Genomic DNA, 18,370 nt, shown 5'->3' on the forward strand with positions numbered 1-18,370 from the left:
ATTTTAAATACTTAATTTGATCAAATAATTTACATTTCTTTAATATCTATAATGCACACATCAAAAACATGTTTCAAATTCATATTTTTAATTATTTGATTTCTGATATGTTTTTCTTTGAATAATGTAGGTTGATAAAAAGTTACTTGAAAGTTCACTGGCGGACAAGTACAACAGAACTATTGTAATAAATATGAGGTAAATACACGCCTTATTCCTTTAATAAACATTTAAGCCTTACATAGCTAAATGTCTTAAATGAACTTGTCCATCTTTCAATCTCCACAAAATCATTGGGAAAATTTCAAAATATTTACTGACTGAAAAGCAAACAGTGCAGACCATGCTCAGATGGCACGAATATGTCGGCTGATATTTGCCTGCACTGGTCGCATATGCCGTCAGCTGTCAAACTGTTATATAAGTTAGTGATTGAATTATCAAACTAATTATAAGTTGTGTTTTTTTTTAATTAATAGAGCAATTCCATTAAATCTTTTATCATATCTAATTATCTTGCTATTAGATATATTTGTACAAGTTTCAAGTGTCCTTTATTAAATTTATTCTTTCCCGATTTCTATTTTCCAAAAACTACATGCAGTTGTATTTTTGATAATAGTGTAAAGACTTGATTGTTTTTGCACTTTCTATAACAATCCATTTATAAAAAATATTTTTATAATGTGAATAAATATCATTTTCGATTTCTTCTTTTCAAGAGAAGGGAGTTTCATCATCGAATTCGAATCTCTGTTTATCACAGCACTAAAGATAATGATAGCAGACGGTGACAGTCTGGACAGAACAACCCTAAGACCCAGTGACGGAAGAGGTGATGACCCGGACTTCAACCTGAATGTCGATGTCGATAGATTCCAAAAGCTCATTAAAGAAATCTCACAAATTGACGATGCCGTTGTTTCAGGTAAAATTTGTTCATTCAGCTGGTGTGACGTAACTCACCCCCTGAAAAAATCGCAAAAAAGAAAAATATAGAAAAAAAGAGACTAGAGTAAAACAAGTGAAAAAACATTGTCTTTTGGTCTTAGTTAAATTGATATGTTTTTTAACATTTGAAGACTTTTTTTGATGTTGGTGTTCTACTACAGTTTCTGAAACGTTACTTACTGGCTCTTGATATCTAAACCACCATTTGCTTCTTGGTCATTGTTGAAGTTACAGTGATTTAATATATCATGTGGTAATAATTTCACACTCGAAACAGCTTCAGCAGTTTAAAACTACATTTGAATTTAAGAAACATTCATTATGTCTGTTATAATTATATTAAGACGTATAAGCAAAATATAAGTAAGCAAATTTTCCTTTCTACAGATGCAGTTTGTTGTATGTATTGTACTCGTATTGGCGAGAGCATAGCTAGCCAAAATGTCATTCTAAAAACAAAATGAGATTTAAAATCATATTACAATATGGTTTATCATAAAGTGTAGACGCGAGTGTTTTTTACAAATACAATCTTTATTTTTTTTTTAAATTTGTAAAAGGTACTTAAAATTATTCATAGTAACAAGAATCATAATAAGTATAATTCAGATTTAATTCACAGATTATGATGAATGCATGTCAAATCCATGTAAGAATGGAGGCACGTGCTACGACGGCGTGAATAAATTTACTTGCACGTGTACGGCAAGTTACACAGGAGTTACTTGTGAAGATGGTATATTTTAGTTATCTTATGGGAAATGTATTGTATTTTATTGAACGTTTAGATAAAATGAATATTTGAAGGTCACTTTTGTTGCATTCTTCTGTTTTCTATTTTGTCACATACATAATGTTCAATCATCGCATATAATTTCATTATTAATAGTTAAATCCTATTTCATTTTTGGAATTTTTTCACCTTTCACTCTTGAACAACATCATTGGTACGATCGTTGTGTAGCATACCATGTACAGTCTTATATTTATGAATATTAAAAAAATAAGATAAAATTGTCGTTTTTGTAATCTTGCCTGGCATTGTCAAATTTCATCTCCATTATATATAAAACACAAAATTTATTTTAGATCAAGAAAATTGCCAAAGTAACCCCTGTTATAATAACGGCACTTGTATAGATGGAATTAATGACTTCACGTGTAAATGTTTGCCCGGATATACAGGAAAAGACTGTTCGGAAGGTAATTGTACTGTGTACTGTCATGCGATAATTTTAATATATATTTGAAAATCAGCCAGATTGCAAATGAATAGCAAAATTATAGATAACAGATACTTTAACAAGTTTTGTATGTTCGATTAAAACCGTTCTCGGGCGGACTTTGCCCGTAGTTACGGCGGTTATTATTCTATTGGGGTCACCAACATTTGAAAGTCACACCGGCACATGAAACTTATTTGGGTTTTCCTTACAGAAAATATTTTTGGTCTTATGGCCTCTAACATTTTCTGTAAGAAAAAAACCCGATGTCACTCCAGGCTTTGATATTTCCAAATAACAATCGTGTCGCTATACTATAACTATAACACAGTAATGTAGATAAACATTACTACATTGCAGATTACAGAACATGTTATTTTATGTCTTAATTTACTCAGGCGAATGGAATTCATTAAAAACTTAAGTCTGACTAAAGATAAAAATGTTTATTTGAACATTCTTAAGATCGTCTATAAGTTGACCTTACGTCCTAGGACTTATGACACACAAAAGACTTTCTATGATGACCTTATTAAAAAGAGCAAAAAAAAACGCTTTTATTCAATGAATATTTTTACTTCATCAGATATTGATGAGTGTGAAGGTAAATTTTGTGGCCATGGTAACTGTGTTGATGAAGTGAATAGTTATTCTTGTCTATGTGAAGATGGCTGGATGGGACAATATTGTGATGAGGGTAATGTTATTATTATGTTGATTTATAGAATTATTGTTATATTCTAAACGAGCTATTTTTAGAAAGAATTCAATGGTCGAGGTACATGAAACTGTATCTTACCTCGTTGGTTTAGGAATTGTGATGTATTACTAGTATTGTACAATCTTTTTGTGTTTAAAAAAACAAAACAGTTTGACTTCGTGAACTTGTCTTACAGACAAAAGAGAGTTCAGCACTGAAAACACATTTAAGAATTAGGGTTCATGTCAAAATATTGAAGGTTTAATGAAATTTACACGCGAGAGTATTTAAAAAAAACAATCTTTAGTTTTTTAGTTCTTATCGGTACTGTAAATTATTCACAGTAATAATAATAGACATAATAAGTATAATTTAATCACTGAATCCAATTTTAATTCACAGATTATGATGAATGCATGTCAGATCCATGTAAGAATGGAGGCACGTGCTACGACGGCGTGAATAAATTTACTTGCACTTGTACGGCAGGTTACACGGGAGTTTCTTGCGAACAAGGTATATTTTAGTAAATCTTAGTGTATTTTATGGAATGGTTTAGATAAAATGAATATTTTAAGGTCACCTCTAATTTTGTCACATACATAATGTTCAATCATTTCGTATACGTTTATAATAACTTGATTAATTGTTTTTCATTTTTGGTTATTTTTTCTTGTTTCACTCTTGAACGCTATCAGTGTGTAAAAATCTTTTATTAAAAATTGAAAATAAGATGAAATTAGCCCTTTTGTAATAATTTCTGATAAGGTCAAATTAAAAAAAAAATGTATATAAAACACAAAATTGATTTTAGATGAAGAAATTTGTCAATGCAACCCCTGTCATAATGGCGGTACTTGCCAAGATGGGATCAATGGCTTCACGTGTAAATGTTTGCCCGGATATACAGGAAAAGACTGTTCGGAAGGTAATTGTACTGTGTACTGTCATGTGGTGATTTTAATATTTGAAAATCAACCAGTTTGCAAAGAATAGCAAAATTATGGGTAACAGATACTTCAATATGTTACATAACTTCCTTGACTTACTTAGATTTTGTATGCTCAATTCAAACCGTTCTCAGGCGGACTTTGCCCGAAGTTACGGCGGTTATTATTCTACTAGGGTCACCAGCATATGATAGTCACACTTCGGGTTTTCCCTACAGAAAATGTTCTAGGTCTTATGGCCTTGATCAATTTCTGTAAGAAAAGACCCTCGATGTCACCCCAGGTTATGATATTTCCACATGACAGTCTTTTCGCTATTCTATAACTTCAACACAGTAATGCAGATGAACATTACCACACTGCAGATTAAAGAATATGTTATTTTATATCTCAGGCAAATGAATTTACTTTAAAAAAATTCGAACGTTCTATAAGTTAGTCTTTATGTTGACCTTACGTCCTAGGACTTATGACACACCTAAGAACTTCTATGATGACCTTATGCAAAACGCTTTTATTCAATGTATATTTAATTTTACTTTATCAGATATTGATGATTGTGAAGATAATTTCTGTGGCCATGGTAACTGTGTTGATGAAGTGAATAGTTATTCTTGTCTTTGTGAAGATGGCTGGATGGGACAATATTGTGATGAGGGTAATGTTATTATTATGTTGATGTATAGAATTATTTTGATATTATGAACGACCTTGTTTTAGAAAGATTGTCAATTGTCGAGTTCAATGAAACCATTTCTTACCTCGTTGGTTTAAGAATTGGGATGTATTACTAGTAGTGTATAATTTTTTGTGTTTCTTTTTATTAACTGTTTGAATTTGTGAATTTACTTTACAGATTTCAATGAGTGCAGATCTGAAAACCCATGCAAGAATTGGGCTACATGTCAAAATATTGAAGGTTCATATTTGTGTATTTGCAAATCTGGCTGGGCGGGTCAGAACTGTGATATAAGTAAGTGCTTATAAGTTTTATATTACAGAGTTTTGTTCTTTTCTATATGGCTACTTTCATCTCCATTTTCATATGTTTTACAGAATGAATATCACAGTCGTTTGGGACTTTAAATTTTCTAATTTTTTACCAATTTTTTTTTATTTTTAGAGTTTAAAAAATAATTTCATACAATCGACCTTTTATGACACAGGCTATTCTTCTGCATTTTTAGCAAATTAGTAAATTTTAAATTTAAAATGATTTATAACTTAAACCACACTGGTGTACTAAAACATTTTAAGGTTGAAAAAGGGTTTTAACTTTTATAAATACAGAGGGGATTTACACTGTTCCCACCTCTTAATACAGACACGTAATTTTTTGTTAAAGAAATGAAAAAACCCCTTTTTTATTTCCATTTTTTTTACATTAAATTATTTTTCCTAAAAAAAAACATCTGTTTTAATTATGATGTATATTTCCCAAAAAAATGAATGTCGGTTTTACAATCCCCATGCAAAAAGGGGAAAGTTTGATACATTGGGGAATTACACTTGGTTTTTCCCCGGGGCTGGGGGGAAAAAATGTAAATCGGGAACAAAAAAAAATCCTTCCCCTATGTTTTTAAAAGACAATTTTTTTTTATTTATCTTTGAACTTGTTTTATTTCAATGCTATTTCAATGCAAACATAGAAATTATGAATTTTTAGATTTGTATTAAGGCACGACCGATTTTCTTATTTATATTTTTAAACTTGAAATCCCCTTTTTTAAAAAATTTTTCATTGACATTATTAGTTTATGATTTTTTAACAAACAATGCATGCATAAAAAAGGGTATGGTTCTGAGTTTTTTAGTAGTAAATCCAGAAAAGGGAAAAATTTCGCGGTTTTTATATAATTTGTAAAAACCCATTTGAATAAAATTTATTTCAATAAGTAATGCTTTATTTTAAAGAATTTGCTACAAACTCAAATTATAGATGTATATAAAAATGACTATATGGTACGTGGAGTAACAAAATGCTGTCCTCACAACACGTACGCAATCATCAAATTGAATAACCTTTATTTTCTTCAGATAAAACTGTAACAACAATAACAAGAGATACGAGTACAACATCATCCACCGTGACTACAGCTAAGCCGACTTATAAAACTACCATGACTACAACTAAGCCGACTTATACAACTTCTACCCAAGATTGTCACACAGGTATCATCTCAAGTTCTTATATTCGCTTGCATCATATCATTGTATAATTGCTAGCCGAATTTATGTATTTTGATCTTAAATTTCCTTCATTAATAAATGAGCTGTTCCAAATTCAAAACAACTCGAATTTATTTTGCAATATCAACCTGTCTGTTATAATTAGAGCCAAGGGAACACATTGCCTTATGTTTAAAATCTTAGCCATTTGAGCAATACAATTTGTTTGTTGCTGTTACATTTACTTCTTTTTTTCTGTCTGTCTCAATGTACCCAGAGGGACGTCCGTGGCCGAGTGGTTACGGTTGTTGACTTCAAACCACTTGCCCCTCACTGCTGTAGATTTGAATCTCAACAGGGACTTTGGACTCTTTCATGTGAAGAAGCTATCCAGCTAACTAACGAAACGTTGGTGGTTCTCCTCCTCTGTCCGTTCGTGCCTGAAATAATGCACAGAAGGGCACCTGAGGTCTTTCTTCACCAGTAAAGCTAGACAGTTGCAATATGACATATGCTGTGTTGGCGCGTAAAATCGTACAACAACAACAACAACAATAATATCTCAATGATCCCAATATGTTTAAATATACTGAGATTGTTGTTATTACTAATTTAAATATGTTTCAGCTGACAAGTTTGTGTATCAGATTGATGGAGTTATTCTTCTACCCTATGATAACAATCTGAATGAATATGATTCACCTCAATCTAAAGAACTTGGTGATAGGCTGATAGGTTCAGTAAGTATTTCAATGTTCTAAAACAATATTAGTTATATATGATTGTACTTACTCAAATGACGCTTTTATAGATAGTTGGCAATGTGTAACGACGGTTCTGCCCCATTTGAAATTTTAATATAGAACTGCTAAATGATTTTACCTAACTATTTCTGGACTTTACGTGAAAGTGTCATATTGAAGGGTATTTTATCACAAACGTATAAACACAGGTTCTATTTCTGAATTAACTATTCTCATATTTGATTGTTAAAGTCTGCTTAAAACGGTGCTACGGGGTATGCACTTACTTCTACTGAAACACGAATCTGTAACCTTATTCATTTTGCCTTCTTATGCAACCTGTAAAATCACAATTTTAATATCCAATAATTTAATCTATTTATGCATTGTTATGCGATTTCCATTTTTATTTTGTAGCTATTTCTATAACTCATATGAAATATTCTGTTTCTAGCTGCGCAATGCAACTAACTTGTATGGTTTAACAGTCTGTGAATTGAATCTAAAAGGGTTGTAAGTATAATGAGATATCAACTTGTAAGAAATGTTGAATGACAAAATTTTTACATTATTTAATCATATTGGGACGCAGTTTTTATTTAGTAATATGCAGTTTGAAAAAGTTTGAAATTGCTGGAAATACTATTATTTATAAAGAAGTTGGACCTAAAATAATAATTACCTTGTACTTATGTTAAACATTGTCTGTATGAATTAAATACGTAACGGGCTTTTCTTCTTTTGATCTCGTAAATGCAAACTGTCCCTGGTGAATTTTAAAGATTTAGATATCAATATAAATACTGAAGAGCAATTAACAGTGAGACCCATGTATCAACAGTGTAGACCCATGTAAGAATGTACGATATGAAGGCAAAGTGGTTGTATGACAGTCCTTTTCGTCACAAGCTCACCAGAATTTTTAGCTTTTCTACCAAGGCTTTTATCTGGAAATACATTTTCAATGATTCATGATCTATTGTATCAAAATACACATTTTCTATATACTTTTTATGTTCACAGTCCGGGCATTCCGTCTCAGAGTTTGTGTTTAATCTTTAAACATCCATCAGAACGATAGTGCCATATTAATCATGATATAATAAGCCGAATGAATATTGGTTAAGAAACACCTCCTGCATTATATAGAAATATTTATATTCTACTCTGCTTGAACACAATATCTTTTCTCACTGTTGATCACAATAGCTACCGGTTTTTATTTGTTTGGGTCGTCAGACCAAACAAATAATGGTAGCGAAATTTCAGACTCTAATGCTGTTAATTGCAAGTGCCGAAAGTAGTCCGCTTTTTTGAAGCGGTTACTTCCCTTTATATGTAACACTTAGGCCGAAAAATTTAGGGGAGATCACTGCGTAAATATGGTCACATGACAGGCGGATTAATTTTCAAGCAAAATAATTCTCGAATGGTCGAAGATTTCAAATATTGTTTTATTCTTTATAAATATACATGCTTATAGTAAGCGCTATGATTATTTACACAAGTTAGCGTCGTTACAAACCCTAAATAGAATACTATGGTTTTCTTCAGGCCATTAATATATAAATTCACCGTAGCCGAAGGGTTTGCGCGCTCGCTTAGAAAACGAGGGGTCTGGAGTTCAAATCCCAATTACGGCTACTTTTTTTTCAAATTGTTTAAGTCAAATAAACATTGGATCAAATATATCAGTGTTGCAATTAGTCTTATAGCCAATCTACTACAATTAAAACGCTGGAAAGCATTTGTGGCACTTTACAAAAACAAATTGTTTTATAATCTCACAACCTACCCCTTTCTGACATTCTGAGACCCAAACAAATTCAGCGCCTTCTGTGCTTTGATTATCTTCAGTTTTGAAACTGAGAAAGGTAACCACGTGTCTTCAGAAATGCCGGCAATACTACCTACGTTACTATTTGGTTCAGATCTTAGGCTTGCATTCATATGTTTCGAATTATTAATATTACATTCAAGACATTTAATTTGCAAAAAAAATTGCAAAGGAATTTGGAACGAAACGTTTTAGGTTAAACGTTTAACTACTAATGAATCTTAAAATGTTAATTTCAGCTATCCGGTAGACCAATCTTCAATACCTTCTCCACTTAACACCGATAAGAAGACAGGCTTTACAGTCACCCTGATGTTATTTTCCTCCATACGAGAGCAAGATGTTATATATTTATTCAGTCTTTTTATGTCCGATCAATTTATTTTTACGTCCATGATCGGTAAATTGTTCTATTATATTTATTTTATTTACTTTAATTAATAATTCTTACCTTCTTTAACTTACCTCTTTTACCATCAATGATTTCTTTTTAAATTAGTTGCAAGACTTATTAGAATCACAAGGGTGCTAATGTACATCATGGTAAATTGTGCACAATACTTGTGTTTATTTTGTTCTGAAATATTCATGTATTTATTTATATACTCGTTCCTGATTGTACCTTATTTAAGTCATCAGCATTTTTTCCGACTTAATCTAATGTGCTCGATAATTTCTATTAACAATTCGATTTTTGAATCAATTTTATCCAAAATACATTTATATGCTTTTATTATTCCTCCTGCGGATGTGTTTTTATTCTGTTACTTTGAGATTTTTACTGCTTTTTATTTTCTAGATTTTCAAAGTAGCGAAACATCAACATATCCAACTACCGCAACAACTAGCTGTAAGTATTGTTAGCAAAATTAAATATGTGTTTTCATGCGAGTATTGCTTACTATTTAATATTTAATCTCCTAGTTTCTTTAATTTTAAGTTAATCTTGTCATTAAATCTATTTTCGACCCATCTAATAATGTAAATTATTGGGCAAATTTTGTTTATTTTCCTCAAAATACCAATACCCAAATAGCCGTAAGCATTGAAGGTTGGACACATATTGATGACTTTTTAATTTCATGTTCGTCTTGCTTTTTCAGATTTCCAAGGGTTACATGTAACCCAAAAACACATTAAGCCCACCCCTTACTCTAACCCGGTTTGATACCGATTCATGAATAAACATTCATAACTGTCATGTAATCCATATACATGCATATGAAATTCAAACCGTCGGAAACGGGGCTATTTAAAAACGTTTGATAAAATCAGAAAATAATGTCGAAATACCGTGTAAAGACTTGCGTATTTTTAGGGCAATGAATTGTGTAGTAAGACATAAAACGCTATATTTAAATTAAAAAGTGTCCAAACATGAAATAATAATAATAAGCATTGTTTCTATTACAATGTTATTCATTTGAGTTCAATACGAACAGACTCTAAATGATTAATTAGAAAAATATACGAAAATCTTGATACAGAACTACACGGTGCTTATATGTATTTACAATTTTTGCATATTAGATATTTCAGATTTTCTAGAATGATCATTCCGTTTTTTGTCCTTTTAGCATTTGTGACCTATTCATTTAATATGACATATGTGGAAGTGTTCACTGAGGAATTATTGAACCCTGCATCGGAAGCTTTCAGGAACCTCAACCAAACATTATCTGGCCTTGTGAGTATTATAGTTTGTTTGGTAATAGTAATGAATATTTTTGTAATACGATGTTGTCTTTTATTCGTGGTGTTGCTGATGACGCCAAAGGTGGTGATGATGCTGATCATGTTGAGGGTGGGGGTGATGATGAAAGATGATTTATGATTTGCAAATTTGAAGGTTTGGTTTCCCTAGTTTTTTTGACCGGGAAAAAACACCTTTCTGGGACTGGCCCCGTTGCCAAATTTGACCCATAAAAAAAATTTGGTTTTTTGACGATGATTTTTATAAACCTAGCGTTTTAATAATGGGTAAGTTTTTTTCTATTTTCAAAACCAAACATAATGAATTTTTAAAAAGGGGGATTTGGGAAAATTTTTGAAAGTTGTTTTAAATTTTTACAATTTTAAAAAAGGGGTAAAGGTAAAAAGTTTTAAATTTAAAAAGTCCTAAATTTTGGCCCTTTTTGGGCAATTTTTAATGGATGGTTTTTTAAAATACAAAATGCAAATTTATCGGGCCCCAAAATTTAAAAAATCAAAGGGGGAAATAATTCAAATGCAGAAACTAGTCAAACGTTGTTTAATAAAATTTTTTTTGGATACCCAAAAAATCCTACTGTTCTCAAAATTTAAACATCGTAGTAGTTTCGATAAGATGCGGGAAAGTGCGGCTACACTAACTCTGGGATGGAATTTGGCTTTGGCTTTAATAAATTATTTTGTTATTGGCAACATTTAATGTTACATAGGTAGATAACTTTATAATATGAATTTCATATTTTTTATTCAAGTTCTTGGAAGCTGTAAAGGACCGAAAGCGAATGAGTATCAGTGGGGTTTGGGTTTTCAATTAGTATTTAAATCAAAATGTAAGGAAAAATTTTTAAAGAATAACGCAACCTATTTCTTCTTTCATATTCTATACTAGTATTCATTTTCTGTAAAATATAAAAACAAAGTCATAAAATTAATGTATAACTTATGTTGTTACCTTTAAACTTATTGTTGTTTTTTTCATGTTGATTTTATTTTTTCTTCTTCTTATTTTGTAGTTGTTTTAGATATTCATATTTTAATCCGAAACATAATTCTTAAATGTTTTACATTCTGTAACTAAAGCGTCCCGACTTATTTTGACTACCCAAACCGGAATGATCTGTTCATCAGTGCTGAGGTGCTTATCTCAGTCCCAGCCAACACAATCACTATCCATGAAACAGCGTACTACTTCTCTCAGGCTGCTCTTCGATCGGGCATCTTGTTTTTGATATCCTTTAAAGGTACGTATCATTGTTCTTGTATAAATTTATACTGTTATCTGGGATAACCCCAAATGTGCTTAATTCCAGAGTTAGTCTTAACACATCTGACTGCGAACATCTCGCGAATTTTACCGAAAATTTATTGAATATGAATATATCATGTGCATTGACCGTATGTATAATCAGTATGCAATTGTATGTTTTTTGTAGTGCAATAAAAATATAAAACGTTAGTTCTTTTATCGTTTATTTATAATATTAATTACATATATAATTTACAAATAGTAAAACATACGTAAATTACTAAAAGATATGAGGTGTTCGTTTTTTTATGTTGTTTCCTTTCTTTGTATAAAAAGTGTTTTGTTTTTAGTATATTCCAACCGACCAATAACCCCTGTAATATCATCAACATCAACAAGTACAACAACAATATCTACAATAACAACAGCCCAACAGAGCAACAGTGAGTATATATGAAATCAAGTATGAATATGGTGGCTGATTTGTGCCATTCGTGTTTTCGCCCCGCGACCACGCAAAGCGATGAGTCGAAAATTAACAAGTTAAAATGGCATTTATTTATCTATTTATTTACATGTACATTGTACTTATTTATTTATTTAGACCAGTCAGGTCAAATAAGTGTGTGAAATAATTTTATTTTTCTGTCATATTTTATAAATTCTTTTTAACAAAGTGAATGCATGCATACCAATGTATGATTGCTCTGAGTACTAGTAGTCAATCCTAGCATAAGGTAAAATATTGTCCAAGACGTGTGTCATATACGTTTGAAACACTCTAATATTGAATAAGCTCATTTCAAAAATGTTTTATTTTTTGATACAATGAATTTGCTACAAACTGTAACATGCGTATGGAAAATCACTATTTTGTATATGAAATTACGTAATGATGTCATCATAACACGCAGTCTTTAAGCTGAATAATCACCATTGGCTTCAGATAAAACTGTAACAACCAATACAAGAGATACGAGTACAACATCCTCCACCATGACTACAGCTAAGCCGACTTATAAAACTACTACACAAGATTGTCACACAGGTATCATCTCAAGTTCTTATATATGCTTGCATTATATCATTGTATAATTGGTAGCTGAATTTTTGTATTTTTATCTTAAATTTCCTTCATTTCCAAATGAAATGTTTCAAATTCAAAGCAGCTCGAATATATTACGCAATATCAACATGTTATTTACATTAAACACAAAGTTTCAAATACTGTATAGAGTGTTTTAATAAGAGGCGATGAAACAAATTTCCTTACGCTTAAAACCTTAGCCATTTGAGGAATAAAATGTGTTTGTTGCTGTTGCATTTACTTCTTTCCTGTCTGACTCAATGTAGCCTGAGGGAAGTCCGTGGCCGGTTGTTGACTTCAAACCATTTGCCCCTCAGTACTGTAGATTTGAATCTCGACAGGATCTTGGACTCTTTTATGTGTAGAAGCTATCTAGCTAACTTACGGAACGTTGGTGGTTCTACTCCTCTACCCGTTCGTGCGGAAGGGCACTTGAGGTCTTCCTCCACCAGTAAAGCTAGACAGTTGCAATATGACATATGCTGTGTTGGCGCAAAGTAAAATCCAACAACAACAACAATATCTCAATGATCCCAATATGTTTAAATATACTGAGATTGTTGTTATTACTAATTTAAATATGTTTCAGCTGACAAGTTTGTGTATCAGATTGATGGAGTTATTCTTCTACCCTATGATAACAATCTGAACGAATATGATTCACCTCAATCTAAAGAACTTGGTGATAGGCTGATAGGTTCAGTAAGTATTACGATGTACTAAAATAATATAAGTCATATATGATTGTACATACTCAAATGACGTTATTATAGATAGTTCTCAATGTGTAACGACGGTTCTGCCCTATCTGGATATTTAATATAGAACTGCTTAATGATGTTACTAACTGGAATTTACTTGAAAGTGTTATATTGAAGTTTATTTTATCACAAACATATAAACACAGCTTCTAATTTCTGAATTATTTTTTCTCATATTTGATTGTTAAAGTCTGCTTAAAACGGTGCTACGGGGTATGCGCTTACTCTTACTCTAAGACGAATCCGTAACCTTATTTATTTTGCCTTCTTATGCAACCTGTAAAATCACAATTTTAATATCCAATAATTTAATCTATTTATGCATTTTTATGCGATTTCCATTTTTATTTTGTAACTATTTCTATAACTCATATGAAATATTCTATTTCTAGCTGCGCAATGCAACTAACCTGTATGGTTTAACAGTCTGTGAATTGAATCTAAAAGGGTTGTAAGTATACTGAGATATAAACTTGTAAAGAATATTGAGTAAAAAAACCGATCATTTCTTCATATTGAGACACAGTTTTTTATTCAATAATATGCAGTTTGAAAAAGTTTGAAATTGCTGAAAATAATATCATTTACAAAGCTCTGGGACTTAAAAATGACAATTAGCTTGTATTCATTTTAAACACTGTCTTTATGAATTCAATGCGTTATGGACGTCTATGGTCTTCCATTGAGTTTGCAAATGCAAACTGTCTCTGGTGAATTTTGAAGATTTCGATATCACGAACACATTACCATTAAAAGCTTTTCTTCCAAAGCCTGAGAAAACAATTTCTTTTGTCATAAAATACATATTCAATGATTCAAGACCTATGTTATGAAATACCACATTTTTTCTAAATATTCAACGTCCGGACAATTACTGCTAGCTCAGAGTTTGTGTTTAATTATTGTACCTACGTTTCTGTTTGTTTCAGATCTAAAGCCTGCATTCACATGTTTCAAATTATTAATATAACATTCAAGACATTTAATTTGTTACAAAATTTGCCTAGAAATTAATTTGAAATGAAACGTTTTAGGTTAAACGTTTAACTACTAATGAATTTAAAATGTTTATTTCAGCTATCCGGTAGACCAATCTTCAATACCTTCTCCACTAAACACCGATAAGAAGACAGGCTTTACAGTCGCTCTCATATTATTTTCCTCCATACGAGAGCAAGATGTTATATATTTATTCAGTCTTTTTATGTCCGATCAATTTATTTTTACGTCCATGATCGGTAAATTGTTTTATTATATTTATTTTATTTACTGTAATTAATAATTTGTGCCTTCTTGTACTTGCCGGTTTAACCATCAATTATTTCTTTTTAAATTAGTTGCAGGACTAAGAATCACAAAGGTACTAATGTACATCATGGTTAACTGTTCACACTACTTGTGTTTATTTTGTTCTGAAATATCCATGTATTTATTTATAAACTCGATCCTGATTGTACCTTATTTAAGTCATCAGCATTTTTTCCGACTTAATCTAATGTGCTCGATAATTTCTATTTACAATCCGATTTTTGAATCAGTTTTATCCAAAGTACATTTATATGCTTTTTATGCTCCCCGAAAAATTTCGGGGGAGCATATAGTCGGCGCCTTGTCCGTCTGTCCGTCTGTCCGTCCGTCCGTCTGTCCGTCTGTCCGTCCGTTGTCTTGTCCGGAGCATAACTTGAAAACCCTTGGAGATAATTTGTTGAAACTTCATACAGTGGTAGAGGGCATCGAGGGGGAGTGCAGTGTCAAAGAACCATAACTCTATTTTGCCCGGTTTTTGAATTATCTCCCTTATAGAAAAATCTTGTCCGGGGCATAACTCTAAAACTATAAGAGATATCAACATGAAACTTTGTAGGTGAATAGATCTCAATGGGTAGATGTGCAGTGCATAAGAACAATAACTCTTTTTGTCCTAATTTTGGAGTTATTGCCCTTTGTTAATTTTAATACTTTGAACTTTGTCCGGAGCATAACTTGAAAACCCTTGGAGATAATTTGTTGAAACTTCATACAGTGGTAGAGGCATCGAGGGGGAGTGCAGTGTCAAAGAAACCATAACTCTATTTTGCCCGGTTTTTGAATTATCTCCCCTTATAGAAAAATCTTGTCCGGGGCATAACTCTAAAACTATAAGAGATATCAACATGAAACTTTGTAGGTGAATAGATCTCAATGGGTAGATGTGCAGTGCATAAGAACAATAACTCTTTTTGTCCTAATTTTGGAGTTATTGCCCTTTGTTAATTTTAATACTTTGAACTTTGTCCGGAGCATAACTTGAAAACCCTTGGAGATAATTTGTTGAAACTTCATACAGTGGTAGAGGGCATCGAGGGAGAGTGCAGTGTCAAAGAACCATAACTCTATTTTGCCCGGTTTTTGAATTATCTCCCCTTATAGAAAAATCTTGTCCGGGGCATAACTCTAAAACTATAAGAGATATCAACATGAAACTTTGTAGGTGAATAGATTTCAATGGGTAGATGTGCAGTGCATAAGAACAATAACTCTTTTCGTCCTAATTTTGGAGTTATTGCCCTTTGTATATTTAATACTTTGAACTTTGTCCGGAACATAATTTGAAAACCCTTGGAGATAATTTGTTGAAACTTCATACAGTGGTAGAGGGGCATTGAGGGGAGTGCAGTGTCAAAGAACCATAACTCTATTTTGCCCGGTTTTTGAATTATCTCCCCTTGTAGAAAAATCTTGTCCGGGGCATAACTCTAAAACTATAAAGAGATATCAACATGAAACTTTGTAGGTGAATAGATCTCAATGGATAGATATGCAGTGCAAAAGAACCATAACTCTGTTAAGCCTTATTTTTGAATAATCTCCCCTTTTAGAAAAATCTTGTCCAGGACATAGCTGTAAAACTGTAAGAGATATCAACATGAAACTTTGTAGGTAGATAAATCTCAATGGGTAGATGTGCAGTGCACAAGAATCATAACTCTACCTTGCCTAATTCTGGAGTTATTGCCCTTTGTTTATTTTTACTTTTTGAATTGTCCAGGACATAACTCGGAAATCATAAGTGATATCATCAAGAAACTTTGTAGGTTGATAGATCACATTGATTAGAAGTGCAGTGCAAAGAACTGTAACAGCCTTGCCTAATTTTGGAATTATTGCACTTTGAACTTTTTCCACGGACATAACTCTGAAACTACAAGAGGTGTACTTTCCTGTGTCCAAAACCTATTCGGGGAGCATCACCCGGCTCAAACCGGGCTCTTGTATTATTCCTCCTGCAGATGTGTTTTTATTCTGTTACTTTGAGATTTTTTATTGCTTTTTTATTTTCTAGATTTTCAAAGTAGCGAAACATCAACATATCCAACTACCGCAACAACTAGCTGTAAGTATTGTTAGCAAAATTACATATGTGTTTTCATGCGAGTATTGCTTACTATTTAATATTCAATCTCCTAGTTTCTTTAATTTTAAGTTAATCTGGTCATTGAATCTATTTCGACCCATCTAATAATGTAAATTATGCAAATTTGTTTATTTCTCGGATACCAATACCAATGGCGAAACATTAAGGTTGACACATATGATATTTTTTAATTCATGTTCGTTTGCTTTTTTCAGATCCAAGGGGTACATGTAACCAAAACACATGTAAGCCACTCCTTACTCTACGGTTTGATACCGATTCAGTGAATACATTCATAACTGTCATGTAATCATATACATGCATATGAAATTCAAACCTCGGAAACGGGCTATTTAAAACGTTTGATAAAATCAGAAAATAATGTCGAAATACCGTGTAAAGACTTGCGTATTTTTAGCGCAATGAATTGTGTAGTTAGATTTAAATAGAAAAGTGTTCAAACATGAAATAATAATAATAATAATAAGCATTGTTTCTATTCATTCATTACAGACTCTTAATGTTTAATAAGGAAATATCCAAAATCTCGATACAGAACATCAATGTATAAAGTTACACGGTGCTTATATGTACAAATGTATTTACAATTTTTGCAAATTAGATATTTCAGTTTTTCTAGAATAATCATTCCATTTTTGTCCTTTTAGCATTTGTGACCTATTCATTTAATATGACATATGTGAAAGTGTTCACTGAAGAATTATTCAACCCTGCATCGGAAGCTTTCAGGAACCTCAACCAAACATTATCTGGCCTTGTGAGTATTATAGTTTGCTTGGTAATAGTAATGAATCTTTTGTAATACGATGTTGTTTTTGTTGGTGGTGTTGTTGATGATGATAACGATGATGATGACGACGACGACAAAGAGGGTGATATAGATGATGATGATAATGATGACGATGATGATGCTACTTCTGTTGCTCTTGACGACAGCAATCTGGTTGTTGACGATAATTGTTATAAAGTAGCATTCAATAAAGATAGTGTTTATTTCTATTTTCAAACCATCAACAAGGATATGAACATTTTTGAAAGTTGTTTTAAGACTTCACACATAAAGATAGATGATTTACTATTAAACTTTTTTTCTTTGTATGATCAGAGTTAACCTTATTTTCTTTATAACGCAGTTGCCTTTTGAGCCTGTATTTTCATTCATGTTTGCTACCTTATTGTGTCATGTTCGTACCTGGTGTTTCGATAAGATGCGCAAAGTGCGTACACTATTGGATGGAATTTGGCTGGCTTCAATATTATTTTGTTATTCACATTTATGTTACATAGGTATAACTTTTATATATGATATTCATATTTTATTCAAGTTCTTGGAGTCTGTAAGGAACGAAAGCGATGATCAGTGGGTTTGTTTCATTAGTTTAATCAAATGGTAAGAACTTATAATTAATTACGTAACCTAAGTTTTTAAGTATTTTCTATACATCTTCTTGTTTTGTTTTTTTGTTGTTGTTTTTTTTTTGAAGAATGAAAAAAATTGTCCTAAAACTAATGTGTAATTACCTTTAAAACTTACTGTAATTGTTTTTTTTTCGTTTGGTTTGTTTGTTTGTTTTTCCC

General features: G+C 31.7%; 1 protein-coding gene across 1 annotated transcript in view; it reads left to right on the forward strand.

The window, feature by feature from the left end:
* Positions 1-18,370, forward strand: part of LOC132738912 (uncharacterized) — a gene marked incomplete at its 3' end in the record, with an annotated part of 51,108 nt that overhangs the window by 10,246 nt on the left and 22,492 nt on the right. Inside the window, 26 exon segments of the mRNA XM_060726525.1 lie at positions 131-198; positions 723-928; positions 1,574-1,687; positions 2,041-2,154; positions 2,761-2,871; positions 3,277-3,390; positions 3,689-3,802; positions 4,372-4,482; positions 4,681-4,803; positions 5,862-5,996; positions 6,621-6,733; positions 7,191-7,249; positions 8,813-8,973; positions 9,373-9,423; positions 10,151-10,260; positions 11,036-11,097; positions 11,364-11,524; positions 11,880-11,972; positions 12,476-12,577; positions 13,206-13,318; positions 13,770-13,828; positions 14,455-14,615; positions 16,700-16,750; positions 16,987-17,016; positions 17,440-17,549; positions 18,118-18,182. Of these exon segments, the coding sequence (XP_060582508.1) occupies positions 131-198; positions 723-928; positions 1,574-1,687; positions 2,041-2,154; positions 2,761-2,871; positions 3,277-3,390; positions 3,689-3,802; positions 4,372-4,482; positions 4,681-4,803; positions 5,862-5,996; positions 6,621-6,733; positions 7,191-7,249; positions 8,813-8,973; positions 9,373-9,423; positions 10,151-10,260; positions 11,036-11,097; positions 11,364-11,524; positions 11,880-11,972; positions 12,476-12,577; positions 13,206-13,318; positions 13,770-13,828; positions 14,455-14,615; positions 16,700-16,750; positions 16,987-17,016; positions 17,440-17,549; positions 18,118-18,182 (2,711 nt within the window).

The sequence above is a fragment of the Ruditapes philippinarum genome, unplaced genomic scaffold (genome assembly GCF_026571515.1).
Source record: "Ruditapes philippinarum isolate M1 unplaced genomic scaffold, ASM2657151v2 ctg1785_1_1_1_1, whole genome shotgun sequence".
NCBI lineage: Eukaryota > Metazoa > Mollusca > Bivalvia > Venerida > Veneridae > Ruditapes > Ruditapes philippinarum.